The sequence below is a fragment of the Centropristis striata genome, chromosome 1 (assembly GCF_030273125.1).
Source record: "Centropristis striata isolate RG_2023a ecotype Rhode Island chromosome 1, C.striata_1.0, whole genome shotgun sequence".
Taxonomy (NCBI): Eukaryota; Metazoa; Chordata; class Actinopteri; order Perciformes; family Serranidae; genus Centropristis; species Centropristis striata.
Window position 1 is genome coordinate 17,756,747 of NC_081517.1, and position 15,579 is coordinate 17,772,325.

The 15,579-nt window shown below is 37.2% G+C and overlaps 1 protein-coding gene across 1 annotated transcript; it reads right to left on the reverse strand.

The window, feature by feature from the left end:
• Positions 1 to 84: 84 nt before the first annotated feature.
• Positions 85 to 14,485, reverse strand: LOC131971766 (ubinuclein-1-like). The gene is made up of 14 exons (XM_059333360.1): positions 14,256 to 14,485; positions 12,027 to 12,131; positions 11,776 to 11,871; positions 10,866 to 11,003; positions 10,636 to 10,727; positions 9,971 to 10,520; positions 9,328 to 9,398; positions 9,081 to 9,213; positions 8,102 to 8,226; positions 7,098 to 7,220; positions 6,867 to 7,010; positions 6,734 to 6,784; positions 1,430 to 2,070; positions 85 to 413 (listed from the first exon to the last, which is right to left on the reverse strand). The coding sequence occupies exons 1-13, from the start codon at positions 14,463 to 14,465 to the stop codon at positions 1,458 to 1,460; spliced, it is 2,451 nt and encodes an 816-aa protein (XP_059189343.1). The 5' UTR covers positions 14,466 to 14,485; the 3' UTR covers positions 85 to 413; positions 1,430 to 1,457.
• Between the last annotated feature and the right edge of the window lie 1,094 nt (positions 14,486 to 15,579).

The following is a 15,579-nucleotide window of genomic DNA, read 5'->3' on the forward strand; positions in this document are numbered from 1 at the left end:
AGTTTATTTAGTGTGGTGGCTCAATATTTTAACTTAAAGCTCAGAACGGCTTCAGTTGCTTTGCAGCAAATCAAAACAAATGGCTTCAGAACATGCAAACTGTTTATTATTTATTATTTCAAAGTAAATCACAATTTAAACAAAGCCTTTCAAATAAAAGTCAGTTAAAGGGTCATTCTGACAGGTGACTGATAGGTGGAATGTCAGTTCATCTACTCATTGGCTCCTTTCAGCATTACTCCCTATTGTTCATCTCCGTCTCAGACGACAAGTAAACATGACAGAAGACACAAAACCCATCTTCAGCTGAGAAACACAACTTGTGGCTGCAGACAAATAGATTATTATAGTGTCATATCCCCTGTTTGAATCCCATCATGTGTCCAGTCCATATCTGAGGAAACTGATCCCATCTAGAATTTAAAAAAAAAAATGCATACAAGACTTATCATTTTATATGGTCTAAGTCAATAAAACAAGATATTTGAGCTGTGACCGGGTCATATTCTCTGGAAAGACACATTCCTGTTTAAGTTTCCACATTTATATTTTTTGGTGCTTTTTGCGTGCCATATAGTCCTGTTTTATTTAAGAGAAGGCAGTCGTTTCTACAACAGATATCTCTAAACTGGGGCACTCGCACAAAAAAAATCTAGAGTGATTACAGGTAAGAAAAAAAATATTTGATGAACTGTGCCTTAAAAAAAAAAAAAAGTATTGAAGATAAGTTGTCAGATTCATGGTTTCACTGCATAAATATTGTATAATTTATTGAAAACGGTTTGCCAAAATAATTATTAAAGAAGACCCACTGACTAGCTTTTCTCAGAGCTTTCAAGCACATCTCATGGTCTTCACTAGCAGATGTAGTTTGCCTTGCTAGTAAGTGAGCCTCAATTTAAGGTTCATTTTGTCACATTGAGGCTGTGCATTAATTATGACAAAGCCTTTAAAACAGGCAGGAAGCGATTGCTGCAATTTGGAAAATGTATTGATTCATCATTTATACTTAACCCACTGTCAAAACAACATGATATGGCCCCTACTGGTCAGCATGTCAGGTTGAGTTTGTGATTCTACAGCTTGGGGTCTTTGGAGGAGAACCTTTGAGCAACTCAACAAGCAATTTTATGATGAGGTGTGATGTAAGCATAAATAATTAAAGATACTCTTTATCTCGACGAGAGGGATCGATCTTTTCTTTACTCCCTGGAATGTAAGGCGCAGCGCTTTTATTTTATTTCTTAATTAAGTAATTGCTTGAAATATGTGTTGCGTTTCTAAGAACTTACAGATATGTTTCGTCGAGGAGTAAGGATTAAAAGAGAGATATCAGCTACATTTATTTTAATCATTGTATCACAATTTGCCAAACTCAGTAAATAAATGTACGGGGCCCAGATTTGACAACAAAAAAATATTAACTTACTGTGTTTAATCTGCAACTGAAGTCATCACTACATAATGAGGGCATCATCACCATCATCATCATCAGAGATGACCAGTACGTGGCTGTCGTCCATGGGTTTGGTGAAATCTCCGACCTGCAGCAGCTGGGGCAGAACCACATGATGCACCTCACCCAGCGGGAAACCAACCGGACTGGACTGAGGAGGCGGAGGAGGAAAAGGAGGACTTTTGGTGTCCATCCCAAAGCTCCAGGGTCTAATTGAACGTCTGTATTTTGCAACAGCCGCTGCCAGCAGCTCGTGGGAAGCTGCGAGAGGGTGCTCCCGAGCCAGCGCTTGATCAGCGAGGATATCCAGGAGAGAGTGACTTGGAGTAGATGTGACGGCGATCAGAGGTTTGTCTGCAGGTTTAGAGGAACCTGCGTCCACAGTCACACCTCCTCCTGTTTTACCCTCCACCGTTATAAAGACAGCAGTTTCTTTCTTCTCAGTAGCAAGTGGCATAGAACTGGAGATATTTGAGCTCTCCAGAAAGACATCGTCTGCTTGTTGTGGGAGTCCCTTCAGCTGTGGAGATTCCTGAAGAACACCGCAGCCCTCTGACGGAGCTGAAGGACCAATGACCAATGGCTGCTTCTTCTCGGGCCGGGCCCTCCTTACTCTGAGAACACGTGTGAGAAAGTGTTCAGAACATCTGCAGGAGCTTAAATTAACAGCATCTAGAAATTCATGCTAATAAGAGGAACTTGTAGGCAGAGCTGGAGTGTAAAAGGACAGGTTAGTAACTATTCTGTTTAAAAATAGATAACCAGGGAGGCAAGGAGGTTATGGGTTTTTTTTGGCTTGCTAGCAGGATTAAGGTAAAACTAAAAGGATCTGATTTCCATGAAACTTGGAAGGGTGCAGCAAGGGCCAAAGAAGAACCCACTAAATTTTGAAAAAAAAAAAAATTCAAACCCAGGGGCAAAAATTACAGAATAATTTTCTATCCAACATTAAATGCACGGAGCTATCGTCATCACTTTTTTTTTCTCCCTTTGATGCAGACCGACCTGTTTGCGGACTATTCTTGGTCTTTGTCTATTGACTTAATTTGGCCCTCTCACGGAGATGCCTTGGCCTAGGATGGCTGGGGCTACTGGGCAATCATTCATGTTTTTTGTGTTTTTGTTTGTTTTATACTGTGTTTGTTTCTTGTCTGTTTTGTGTTTCTGTGTTGTACTTTTTTGTGTTGTACTGTCACAACCCTCTACAATTTTTTCTGATGATCTAATCTGCCTAACCCTGAACAGTGTTATTATTCATATAAACTCTAATATTCCAAATGAATAATATTAAAGGTTTAAAAATCATTCACCTGAATATTCAAAGTCTTGTGCCAAAAATTGATTTACTTCGTGCATGGGTAGCCCAACACAATCCCAATATTATTACCCTATCTGAAACATGGCTCAATAGCAACATCTCTGACAATGAAATAAAACTAGAAAATGATGTTCTATATAGAGCTGATAGAGGCTCCAGGGGAGGCGGTGTGGTCACCTATGTCTTTTCTAATTTAACAGCTGAGCTAATTACACCTACAGTTAAACCAACACACTTTGAATGCCTTTTTGTTAAAATTATATTCCATCAGAATAAATATATTACTGTTGGTAATGTGTATAGCCCCTGCAGAGTCCTCCAAGTGCTTGATGTCTACCTTTGATGCTATCCCCTCTAAAAATGAAATGATTATTCTAGGCGATTTTAATAAAAATTGGCTAGATAAGTCCTCTGGTAAAGATAAAAAGAACTTTGAAAATCTAAATTTAACACAAATCATTAAGGAACCCACTCGAATTACTCCTAAGTCCGACCCAGTCCCTACTTGATTGGATACTTGTCACTCATCCTGAAAGATTTGTTGAAGCTGGTATATTGTCAGACTGCCTCAGTGATCACTCTGTTATCTATTGTGTATGGAGAATTAAAATCCCAACAGCACCACCAAAATTAATAAAAATCAGACAACATAAGAAAATGAATATAGACCTATTTATTAATGATTTAATTTCTATTAATTGGGACAGGTATCAGTTAATACCAACTGCTCAGGATGCCTGGGACTTTCTGTACTCTGAGTTCACACAAGTAGTGGATAAACATGCTCCATGGAAAATTTCTAAGGTCAAGGGACGACATCTTCCCTGGATAACTGCTGATCTTTTAAGCCTTTTTAGACAGAGGGACAAGGCCTGGGCTAAATTTCGGCAGACAAGGGAAAACGCTGATTGGGAAACATACAGGAAACTAAGAAATCTTTCCAAGACAATGACCCGCAACGCAAAATCTGATTATTATAAAGAATGTCTCTCTAATAAGTTTAAAAATCCTAAACAATTCTGGAACGCTTTAAAATCCATAATAAATACCTCTGATAAAAGCTCTATTAATAAAATATGTGATGATAATGTGATAATTCATGACCCTTTCTTAATTGCTCAAGTGTTCAGTCAGCATTTTTCCACAGTCTGTTCTGACTCAATATCAGATTTTTCCTACAATCAATGTTTTAATAATATGTCTGCCTGTCATAGTACCTTCTCATTTACTAAAATCACACCCCAAGAAGTTCATAATGCCATTAAACAACTTAGTCTGAGTAGTGGTGCTGGCCTTGATGGGATTGAATCAAGATATATTAAATTGGCCTCCCATATCCTTATGTTTCCTCTAGCTGATTTGTTCAACATGTCTTTTGCTACCTGTGAGATACCAGCAATGTGGAAATACTCACGTATTATGCCAATACATAAAGGTGGCGACATCCTTGATCCAAATAATTATAGACCAATATCGATAATCTGTACTGTCACAAAAGTATTTGAAAAAATAATTTTCAATCAAATATCACATTATCTTAAAATAAATAAAGTACTATCACCTTTTCAGTCTGGATTTAGACCTAATTATTCAACAACCACTGCACTTGTTAAGTTGACTAATGATATATTTTCAGCATCTGACTCTGGTGATCTCACAGGAGCTATTTTTATTGATCTGAAGAAGGCTTTTGATTTGGTGGACCACTTTTTACTTTTAGACAAGCTTTATGCAATTGGTTTTTCGCAAAATGTACTTCTCTGGTTCAATTCTTATTTACATAACAGAAAGCAATGTGTTGTTGTTCAAGGATGCAAGTCTGACATATTTGTACAACAAAGGGGTGTACCCCAAGGTTCAACACTTGGACCTCTTCTTTTCTCAATTTTTATTAATGATCTTCCTGTGATTTGTTCTAATACCTCAGTTCAACTCTATGCTGATGATACTGTCCTTTATACCTCTAAATCTAATATTTCACAGATACAAAATGCTCTTCAATTGGATTTTGATATCGTACAAAACTGGCTCTCATCTAACAGACTTCTGCTCAATAAAACTAAATCTTATTCCATGGTCTTTGGTACAAAACATAATCTAAAAACAAAATCTAATAATTTAATAACAACATGTAATGATGGTACAAATCTGCATGGAGTTGAAAAATTTAAATATCTAGGTTTACGGCTTGACTCAGAACTTACCTTCAAACCTCACATTGACTATATTCTCCGTAAAATCAACTTTGGTATTGGTGTTTTATTTCGATCCAAGAACTGTTTCACACTTAATGTTCGAAGGAAACTTGCCCTACAACTTATTTTACCGTTTTTTGATTACGCTGATTCTGTTGATTCTACCCCTCAACACAGCATATAACTGTCTATTTAGATTTGTTCTTGGTTGTTTATTTTACACTCATCACTGTATCATGTATAACACACTCAAATGGCCCACACTCAATATAAGAAAAATAAACTGTAGCCAGTGAATATGTCTTAAATGTATACATTGCAATTATCCTGTCTATTTACAACAATTTTTGATTCCATACTCAACATATCAATTACGACACTCATCTCAGTACTTCTTTTTCATTCCTACAGTGAAAAAAAACAATTGGTAAAAAAGCATTTAAGTTCAAAGCGCCATCGGACTGGAATAATCTTCCTTTAAACATACGATCATTGACGTCTTTTCATAGTTTTAAATATGCCCTGTCTTCTTATTTTGAGTTAAACTGCACATATTTCAGATATGTCATTTTTATTTTTTTATTTTTAAAAATGCAATTTCAATTTACAATAATATTATGTTACTTCTTTCAGTTTTACTAGGCTAATGTTATGGCCAACTTGTGGCCATTGAGAGGTTGTGATTATTCTTGTGTTCATTCTTGTGTTCATTCTTGTGTTCATTCTTGTGTTCATTTTTTGTTTGTTATGTTTGTGTTGATGCCTGTTGTCTTTATTGTTGTATGTCTGTAAATTGTTGAGTGTTTTGTTTTGTAATGTACTTTAGGACCCCCTCGAAAATGAGAGGATTCCTCTCAAGGGGTTTATCCTACTCAATAAAATTTCTGATGAAATGCAATCCAAGACAAGATATGGCCATTAATCCCACAGTGGGGGAATTTTGTCATCAGCAGCTCAAAATACAGACAGATATAAAAAACAGAATGAAGAATAAAAAACACAACATACATACTATTTATACACCTTATATACATAAATTACTTATATCGCCGCTTTTAGCATTTATTATTAATTTATATTTGTGTTTTTGTTTTCCTGAAGATTGTCTTTATAGCAGGGAAATATAAAACCCAGACAAATGAGCTTAGCAAGATGATTTTTAAGTTTCCTGAAAGTAATACAGTATTCAGAATATGTCAGTGGTGGAATGTAACTAAGTACAGTTACGTAATTAAGTATTAAGTACAGGTACAATTTTGAGGTACTTGTATTCATTTTATGTAACTTTTTACTCCACTACATTTAGCTGACAGCTTTAGTTACTTTTCAGGTGAGATTTAACCTGAAAACATAAGTCAATTTAAAAATTAAACCTCATAACATTGTATTAAGTAGTTAAAATGAACCCTTTACAAAATTAAAACGCTGCTTACATAAAAGATTTGAACGGCTCCACTTAGATATAGATGTATTGAATGCATTTGACACTTTAAGTACATTTTGATGATGATTACTTTTACTTTAGTTTTGAATGCAGGACTTTTACTTGTAGTAGAGTAATTCTGCAGTGTGGTATTAGTAATTCTACTTAAGTAAAGGATCTGAATACTCTTTTCACCACTGAAATACATAACATAATTTGAGTAATCTCAGAGAATACATCACATTTAGGGCATGTACTTAGTCATCTGAATTGAAATGCATCTTAAAAGTAACCCTCCCCATACTGCTTGTAGGTGGAACTCAACACTTAATTGTACTTACGGTAACGATGTAAAGAGGCTCAACATTTTCCTGCTCTCCCTTATCAGCACCCTGAAAAAAACTCAGATGTTTGCATGTAAATAATTGCATATAAAGAAGTATGAAGGTGTGAGATTGTATCAGTGTCATTCACCTAGACTGCATCCAGCCCTTTGGCCAAAGGGGTTTGACCTCGTTGTCCAACAAGGTCTTCAGGTACTCTTCCATCTCCTGACTCCCTTTCCTTTCCTTTTTGTGCCGCTCCATTTTCACCGTCAACACATGACTCAAAATCTCCCTGTGTGAGGGATTTACACAAATGGCACAGTGTTCACTACAGCAGGTAAATTAACTAACATTTAAAATAATCTAAACATTTTCTCACCTGATCTCTTCATTCCATTTGAACAACTTCCTCGGACCGCCTCTTTTCCCACCTTTCTCCTCCATGTTGTCCTCCGAGCCAACATTCATCTTCTGTTTGCCTTCTTCCTTGTCCTCTGCTGCCCTGACACGGACATAAGCAGAGTTTAAGATGACAAAGATCAAAGCTATTCACAAAGAGGCATATATGCACTGAATCTAATTATATATACACATACACTTTTGAATATTAGCTGTACCAAAATATTTGATACAACTTTTATTTCCTGAATAACACAATGGAAAACATCATCAAAACTGTATGAATAAGATAACATTCATTCATTCATTCATTCATTCATTATGAGGTTTCCTTTAAGAAACACACCTACGACAGGATTAGAACCTAAAAGGTGGTGTCAGTTTTGTTTGACAAGGGAGATCAGTAAACAGATTTTACATTTAAAACATTTAGAGCCAAATCTCAGCTTTTGCAGAACCTCTGTTGGTGTATTTCCTGTTACGTCAGGCCAGTTGCCACTAAAAAAAAAATAAATAAAAAAATGCTTTTGTCCGATGACAAACAGAGCATGATTAAAGCTGCATAGGTCTGCTCTTAGGTTGATGGGACAACCAAACCAGGACTTCAAAACTGGATACTGGCGTTTGTGTCTCAGTGTTGGAAGTTCTGACAGATCCATTCCCCCCCCACAACTTTGCTTTGTTGTTTTGGTGTCGAACCTTAACCAATGTCTGTATAAAGTGTTCAAAACAGTGACTATCACATTCACAATGTGGTGCAAAAATGCAGATATTTAACATTTGCATAAACCTACAATGCCAAGATTTATTCTAGTGTCTGGGTTGGTTACGTATAGTTTTAACATTTTCACTTCAATTATTCCACGTGTGTTTTAGGCTACCTCAATTAGAATAGCCATAGGTATAGACATACCTTTAATGGCAAATATATACTTATGGCATTTTAATAACAAAAATTGTGCAAGAATATGTTGATAAACTTACTTTGAAGTCTTGACTTGTTCGTATGCCTGGCAGATTTCTTGAAAACATGCAATCTGCTCAGGCATGGCTCTGCCGATGGCCTCCTTAAGTTTCTGCATGGGATCCTCCACTTCAGGCGGTTCCTCCTTGTCAGTGACAAATTCAAGAAGGAAGTCACATGCAAACATGACACAAAAAGCAACTTATAGTTCTTGTTATGGGCCCAGATGGTGTGTGTCCAAGGCTGCTCAAAGACTGTGCTGCCCAATTGTGTCAACCTCTCCACAAGATCTCTAGTCTCAGTATCTGATAAAAGGCTTCAGTGACTGGAGTCACAAGAACTATCTCCTACTGAACACCTCAAAGACTAAGGAAATGATCAGAGATTTCTGCAGGTTCAAGCACTCCTTCAGCCAGTGAATACCTGTGGGGTGGACATGGAGGTGGGCCAAGTTATAAGTATCTAGGTGTATACCTGGATAATAAGTTGAACTGGTCCCTAAACACAGACACTCTACAAAAAGGGTCACAGCTCTTTTTCTTATTGAAGCTCAGATCTCTGGACATCTGTAGTAAGGTACTGCAGATGTTTTATCAGTCTGTGGTGGTAGTGTGTTGTTTTATGCTGCAGTCTGCTGGGGAGGCAGCATCAGACACAGAGATGCAAGGAGGTTGGACAGACTGGTCTAAAGATCTGGTTCTGTGGTTGGAGCCAGGTTTGGACACACTGAGGAGGTGGTGGAGAGATGACCTGTCAAGATGTTCCAGGCATTCTTGAAATACCCAGATCATCTGCTACACAAAACCTTTATGGACCAAAAAAAACAGCAGTGGACGGCTCCTCTCTCTGTTGCAGGACGGAGAGATTCAAAAGATCCTTCTCTCCTACAGCCATCAGGCTGTCTCATTCTAACAGAGATTCTACAAGACTAACTGAATTTCCCCTCGGGGATAAATAAAGTAATTTTGATTTGATTAAACATAAAAAAAACGCACTCACCATGGTGTGTGCACATAGCAGTTTCTTTACGCGTTTGAGGATTGTGTCTCTGGTGCAGGGCAGGAAAGACGACAGGTGTGTGTACACCTTGGAGCGCAACGGGCCGCCCTGTTCCCGGCACTGCAACTCGATTCTGATTGAAAAAATAGATCGGAAGGCTGGAGTGCAAACTCAAAAACAATCTCCAGTATCACTACAGATAATTAAAGCCAAGAACAAATTGCTTTATGATTTACAGATAACTCACTCCAGCAGGATCGAGTTGATTTCTGGAGTGAAGAACTTGAGTTTCGACTCTCCCTCTGAGGTCTTTGCAACCTTAAAAAAAAAAAATTCAAAAAATCTGCACGTCATTTGCATGCATCTTGCCCTCGTCCATTTAAAATTTATGCTTTTCCCAATCTGTCAACACATGCACTAGGGCTGTGCATCGTCATTGGTCTCACATTTCAATTACAATCACCTAGTCCATGATTCGATTCAATTCCCCAATACACTGATGTATTACACCTTTGATTTTTTTATATTACAACACATGGTTACTTTTTCATCAATAAATACTACAGGTCTGATAAATGTGGGTTCACTTTTTATATTTAAAGTGCTTTACAAAATGCATAGCCGACTTTTGAAGTTGTAGTTTCTAATAACTTCATACTGCTCTAAGGACATTCCTGATAACCAAAATTTCTGAAACCCAAAAATAAATATTATAGGCCTAGCCTACTACCCACATTATCTGTCCGATTATCGATAATGGACTGTCACTGCATTGATGCAGAATCATCCATATCTGGATTGCGATGCATCAATTATACAATTATTTTCAACACCCCTTACATGCACACAGAAACATCTCTGCAGCATACACAGATAAAATGTAATCTTACCACTGTCAGTTTTTGGATGCAGTCTTCAAGTCGTGGGGGAAGTCCCTCTGGCAGCAGGACACACTGATGAGGTAAACCGGTTTGAGACAGGAGCTGGATTTGCTCTGATTGAGGCTTCAGCTGCAGATCAGTCTTTGTAGTTAGAGGTGCAGCATTAGACTGGGTCAGATCATCTGTTTTGGGTCCAATGAGCTCTGTTGCAGGTTGAGGAATCACCTTTGGGGAGGAAGACCCATCACTGACGTCTAATAAAGAGTCTAGATCAATATCAAAATCCACTGTGTTGGCTGCTTGGATGAGAGCGTGGTCATTGGTCGATCCTATTAAATTAAGGAGAGGGTCAGTCAGTCCTGAACCTCCGCCGCCGCCTGCATCTGCCGGGCACAGAGGGATCGTGACTGGCTTCCGATTTGCTTTCTCCATATGCTGTCGTTCCTTCTCCTTCTCTCTTTGAATCTTCTTCAACATGCTGGTGATGCTTAATGTGCCAGAAACATCTTTCTTCTTTTTCTTCCTTATCTTGCCATCTGGTACAGTTTCAGCTGAAGTGCTACAAGGTAAACATGCTATGGTTATGAGACATTTGGAGAGTCTAACTGGCTGTAAAAAAAAAAAAAAAAAAAAGAAAAAAAAAAAAAGAGGTAAAATTGATTTGTTAGCCTCACCTTGACTTAATAGCCACATTGCTCTGTCTCATCTCTGCACCTTCTCTGTAGCGCTTCTTTGGCTTATCCTGTGTGCCAATGACTTTACGTTTCTAAAAATTAATGTTGGAAGGTGTTGAAAAAAAAAAAACAGTTTTCCAATTGAATCACTAATAATACAGAATTGAAAAAAGGCCTTCTTTAACTGATATCTGATAGTTTCAATGCTTTGCATATTTTGCATGACTTACTTTCGAAGGCTCAGGAGTGCTCTCCTCTGCCGTCGTGAGGTCCTCTGTCTCAGAAGTGTGGCGGAACTGCAGCATGCCCGAATTTACGTAGAATCCACCAAATTTGGTGGTGATGGATGCCGGCACAAATTCATCATACTGGAGACACCAGCCAGAAACAATGTTATAATTTGATTAAAAGGAATAGTTTGTATTTTTTTAAGGTGGGATGTATGAGGTAAATGTCAGTGAATTACTACAGTAGATAGGGGTCAACTTTAACTTTATTTCCAATATTTCCACTGCTTTACCTTGCCGTCAGACAGCCCTGTTTAAGTTTAGGTGAAGGTAACTGAAGCAGTTATCTATAGTCTCATCAAAGCCACCAAACTCCATTGACAAGGAAAGCAAACAATAACGGCTGTGTGATGCCAAAGTGGTGAAAATATTCTGAATATAGCATACACTAAAACCATTTTTTTTTTTACATTTTGCTGCTGCCCCTGTGCACAGCAGTGCATAGTGCACGTTGGTCCTACCTGCTTCTCCAAACTGGGGGTGTGCCAACCTCATATAACCACTTAAAAATACATATACATATCATAACTGTTTGATGGGCCTCTTCATGTCAGAATTAGTAACAAATGTTAAAAAAGGTAAACAGAGCACTGGTCAGAGCAAGCTGTCAGATCCCTTTTGTTGGAATAACACTGCTTCCAATTTTTAAAATATTGACCTGAGTGAACTTCCACTGTAATAAGTCACTGTTTGAGTAGAGAAGATATCAGGTCAGTGGTGAGTGAAGTAAATCCATGGCCTAGATGTAGTTTACCAAAACTGTGTCTGTCTGATATACAACAGGTCTTCAATGAGGCAGATACAAGAAATATGTAATGTGGAAATTGAATTGTTCCCTTTGACAAAGACTCACAGCCTCAGAGTTGTCAATGAAAGAATCCTCGTCATCATAACCATATCCGATATCAATCAAGTCCTGAACACGGTCCTTCTTCTTTGGTTTGTTACCCTGCAAGAGGATGCAATATATAGCCACGCATTGATTTCTACACAATTTTGATGCTGGAGATTTCATACTTAGAGATATGGTCAACTAAAAACATAAAAAACAATCTGGTCCACATCAAACTAATTGTGCAATTTTTAAAATGGAGGGATACTCACATATTTTTCCTCCAACTTCTTTGAAAGAGCAGCGATCTCATCATTTTCTCTCTTTTCTTCCGCTTCAAATCTGCTCATTGGGACTTCATCTTTAGTGTGGTTGATCTAAAAATGGATAATCTCATTAATGGTCATTTTGCTCAAAAATGTTTAAAAAAAACAACTGTGTCCTAAAGTCACACTTAGCTGTATTTTAGCAGCCAGTTTGTCAAAGGACTGACAAAGATAATAAACAACCATTATTGATTCAGAGTCTGCAGTCATTCTGATTGAGTATTTAGAGAAAAAGGGCATCTGGTGGAAACCAAAAAACAAAACGCAAAAAGATGCTTGTCAATTTTTAATGCTTTGAAACACAACTGCTGATATAAAAGTTTGCAAAATAAAAACAGTTAAATGATAAAGTAAAAGGTAAATCCAGCCAGATATTTGAAAAGAAAATTAATCCTCAATATGGCAAGAACAAAATCACTAGGAGCTTTTATTATTTATTTATTTATCACTTAACATATTAAAGTAAAATAATACATTCCAATAACCCTTTGTTTTAACTTCCTATTCAAAATGTTTTCACTTGGATCGGTCATGATATTGATATGACTGTGTTTTAGCATTTTTCAATAGTAACCTGCAAGTTTTTGCTAAAATATGAACATAAAAAAAACTTTTCAGTGAATTGATAAAAGTCTATGCATGTGCCTCTAAACTTGTTTTTTAAAATATATAGCTACTCGTAAGACATGTCAGGTTGATGGATTGATTTATTAGTTTGTTTGTTTTGAAGCACTATCAGCAGCTGCAGGACATTAAAATTGATGTACTGCCCAGTTAAACAGTAAACGAGTGGTGGAAGAAGTATTCAGATCCCTTACTGTGAAATTACTCCACTACAAGAAAAAGTCATGCATTCAAAACTTACTTAAGTAAAAGTACAAAAGTATTACCATCAAAATGTACTTAAAGTATCAAAAGTAAAAGCTATGCAGAATAGTCCAAAACTCAGATAGTTTTATATATTCCAAATATATTATAATATTATTAGTATTGACGCATTTAGGTAGCATTACACTGTCGGGGTATGGCTAATTTCTACTACTTAACATATGTAATGTATAAATATGCGTAATAATTTATTTTATCATGTTTTTCACGTTGAATCTTGACCTGAAAAGTACCTAAAGCTGGCAGCTAAATGTAGTGGAGTAAAAATTTTATTATTTGCCTCTAACATGTAGTGAAGTTATAAAGTTACATAAATAGAATTACTCAAATAAGTACCCTTAAAAAACATAGCAAGCCAGTTGTATTCTCAAAAACAAGTTGGTGAGTTGTTGTTACTTATATCTTTTAATTGGGGTTCAAAACAAGGGGCAATAGTTCTGCTAACTCTTATTTCTTTGTTGTGAAATGCAGAAAGCCAACTTTCCGAGTTGGCACTACACTTTAAGCAGGACCGGTTCTAGGCAGCATAAATGAGGGGGCAGTCAGAAATGTGAAGGGGGCATCATGTGTACACATCATGCTGCAGCACCTTTTTTTCTGTGCTTATAGTAACGATGCTCTCTTCATTGAAAGGGGTCTATGTGTCCAAACCCAACCTGGAGAAGTGGATTACACTTTGTCAGGCCTCTACCTTCAGACCTGTCCAGGTGTTCCACCTGAAGACTAAGCTCCTGCTGGTCTTCAGCTCTTAAGGTCACTGAGGCATGCAAACCCCTGACCACAATAAGGTGGCAATCCCTCAGGGGGAGAAACTGAAAAATAAAATAAATTAATAAAATAAAACATCCTTCATCCAGATTTTAACCAACAGTCTTGTATCTTGTGTCCCTTTTTCGGCAATTTTTTACGCTACTGCAGATAATTGTCAAATTGTAATGTATATACATTTTGTGAGTATATTAAAATGTGCTTTCTCAACTTCTAAAATTTTGATTTGAGGGGGCAAGACATTTATTTAAGGGGGCTCCGCCCCCTCTTGCCCCAGCGTAGAGCCTTGACTTGAAGTCTCATTGTGGCTGTGCTGTGCTGCCTCCAGCTGGAGTCAACACAGGTAAGCAACCCTTATACCCTTTCAACTTACAGTTGAGTTGACAAAAATCAGAATTCAGAGTCAAACTCAAAAGCAAAACTTGAAATATTTAGTTTAATTGTCCAACTTAAAATTTTATCGAAGTTTGTTGCCTTGAAATTTTGAGTTCATCCAACTTTTCTTTTTTTGCAGTGTACCTTGTTGTCAACCAGCTGGCTGTAGCTGAACTCCGGAAAGCTCCTCTCATCAGGCTCAAATAAAGTCAGCACCAGCCGGACTGTCTCTGGACCATTTTCTTTCTCCTGCAGAACACCTGGCGGACTCTTCGGGGCCGGGGCCGGCTTCTCAAAGGACGAAGGTCCATTACAGGGCAGCGTGGTCAACTGAACTCTCCGAGATTCAGCCATCACGACTGACAACACAAGCAGAATCAATGCTGTGTGTGTGTGTGTGTGTGTGTGTTTGAAGGAGACATGAAGAGCATAATTAAGTAGAAATACATGCAGGTGTGCACAGGCGCATGCGCAGCTGCGTCACCTCTGCTGAACTGCAGCCGTTCACATTTAAAACACAGGTGAGTCTGGTGAACCAGCAGCGTTAGCTTTGTTGTTGTTTTAAGGACAATAAAGTAATCTAAAGTTTAAGTTTTAGGCTAACGTTAGGTCCACTTAAATCAAATCTTCACACCTGCTTCCTATCTGTAATTAAATTAAAATTTTGAAAATAGGTTTAACTAACCAGATATTTATGAACAGCTAACTGCTAGCTTAATTTAACACAAACTAGCCTAGTACTGGAAACAAAATAACTCTTCATAACTTACAGTAAACTAACAGAATTTACCAATTATAATATATATACCAACAATTATAATATATATATTTATATTATATATATGTGTACATAATATATGCAAGTAGTTTTACAGAGTACCGGACTTTATCTTGCTGCAGAGTTTCTGCTGTTTCCCTGGCAACTGCTCAACGCCAAGAATGTAACACTCACCGGCCACTTTATTAGGTACACCCAATATCTAAGCAGCCTATCACATGGTAGCAACTAAATGTATGTAGACCAGATGTAGACATGGTGAAGACATTTAAACTAAGCTTCAGACTGGGAAGAAAGGGGATTTAAATGACTTTTTGAACGTGGCATGGTTGTTGACACGTCAAGTCCTTAGTTAGGGCAAAGAAAGTCAGAGCATGAAACATACATTTTTAACACAAAGGTAATTTAATGCAGCATTCAATTAAACACCAAATAAATTCAAATGCGATCAATATTAAGACGTAAATGAACTTAAGGATTTGGTTTTACTTTTTACGTGGTTTACAGAAACGCAACGTTACAATGCCAAAGGTATGATAAAAGAGCAGGATAGCAAGCTTTTATTATTATTATTATTATTATTATTATTATTATTTTACTGTTATTATAAGAAAGACGGGCTGAATCATATTACTGAATATATGGACATTGCACAGTTTGGTAAATATTGATATTAAGTTATTATTATTA

Excerpts from the sequence above, each read along its gene's own strand:
- LOC131971766 (XM_059333360.1), bottom strand. The coding sequence starts at position 14,465 with ATGGCTGAATCTCGGAGAGTTCAGTTGACCACGCTGCCCTGTAATGGA. Across the intron at positions 11,004-11,775 it reads TCATTGACAACTCTGAGGCT|TATGATGAATTTGTGCCGGC; the intron begins GTGAGTCTTTGT and ends TGGTGTCTCCAG. Across the intron at positions 8,227-9,080 it reads TGCTATGTGCACACACCATG|GAGGAACCGCCTGAAGTGGA; the intron begins GTGAGTGCGTTT and ends GTCACTGACAAG.